Here is a 1,156-nt window from a genome sequence, read left to right as displayed (position 1 = left end):
TGGATCTGTCACTTTGCAAGTTTTCTACTTCGAAGTTTAGAGAATTTTTAAAAACTTGCTGCAGGCGTTTAACGCATCTAACATTAAGTGAATGCTATGATGTTGATTCTAAACTACATGATATTTCAGAGATATGTAAAAATTTGAAAGGTACGTATATGAACGTTATGGTTACAGATAAATTATATTATTATATGATGTAATGTATTTTTTAGAATTGGACCTAAATGATTGTGATGACATAACAAATGAAAATATTTCGTATCTCAAGAATTTACAGTTTTTGGAAAGTTTATACCTTTCAAAAGTAGAAGCTATAAAAACTAATACTTTGTGTGAAATTCTACAGAAAAATCGACATATGCGTAAATTAAATTTAAGCCATACGAGGCTAAACATAGATGCAATTGCAACAGAATTAAAGAATTCATGTCCAAATTTGGAAAGATTAAATTTAGAATGTTGCACTCTTACACCGCAAAGCATTGATGCTCTTGCCGATTGTAAGAATCTGAGAGAAGTGGATTTTTCTTTTTGCGAGTTGATCGGTAGGATCAAGAACGGTGGCATCTTCGTTAAATTATTTTCTTCCTGTCAATATTTGGAAACAATCAATTTGAAATGTTTTAAAAGCCTTACCAAGCGTGATAATGAAACACTAACATTGTGCAAAAACTTAAAATCTCTAAATTTGTCATGCGTAAATTCTGTGACACCTGATATTTGTTCTCAACTTTTCGAGAAATGTCCTAAATTGAACAAACTCGATCTTTCGTCCTGTAAAAATATTACTAAGGAAATGATTGACAAATGGAACAAAAAAATATATAATGTAATTGTCTTCACCAACGATTTCTAATAAATCATCATTATTAGAGATTAGTATACATCAATACTTATATATGTATATTTGAGATAATAGTTAAATATTGATGAATATCGAGTATTGACAGTCAATATTGATGAATACTAAAGTATTAGAGATTACTGTATGTACATTTATAATTATGTATTAATTGAGGTAAATAAAAAATTGATGAATACTGAATATGACAGTCAGCAAGTATTGATGCATACTAATGCTAATCAAAATGTATTCATCAATACTTGACTTAAATATTGAAGGGAATAAAAAAAATATATATATATATATATA

The 1,156-nt window shown here is 27.9% G+C and overlaps 1 protein-coding gene across 1 annotated transcript; it reads left to right on the top strand.

The window, feature by feature from the left end:
- Positions 1-14: 14 nt before the first annotated feature.
- On the top strand, positions 15-957 carry LOC105461622 (F-box/LRR-repeat protein 15-like). The gene is made up of 2 exons (XM_011708122.1): positions 15-150; positions 216-957. The coding sequence occupies exon 2, from the start codon at positions 362-364 to the stop codon at positions 857-859; it is 498 nt and encodes a 165-aa protein (XP_011706424.1). The 5' UTR covers positions 15-150; positions 216-361; the 3' UTR covers positions 860-957.
- The last annotated feature ends 199 nt before the right edge of the window (positions 958-1,156 follow it).

Source organism: Wasmannia auropunctata, unplaced genomic scaffold, assembly GCF_000956235.1.
Source record: "Wasmannia auropunctata unplaced genomic scaffold, wasmannia.A_1.0 LD282445.1, whole genome shotgun sequence".
Classification (NCBI taxonomy): domain Eukaryota; kingdom Metazoa; phylum Arthropoda; class Insecta; order Hymenoptera; family Formicidae; genus Wasmannia; species Wasmannia auropunctata.
Note: the sequence above shows the minus strand (reverse complement) of the source record. Positions and strands in the feature narration are given on the sequence as shown.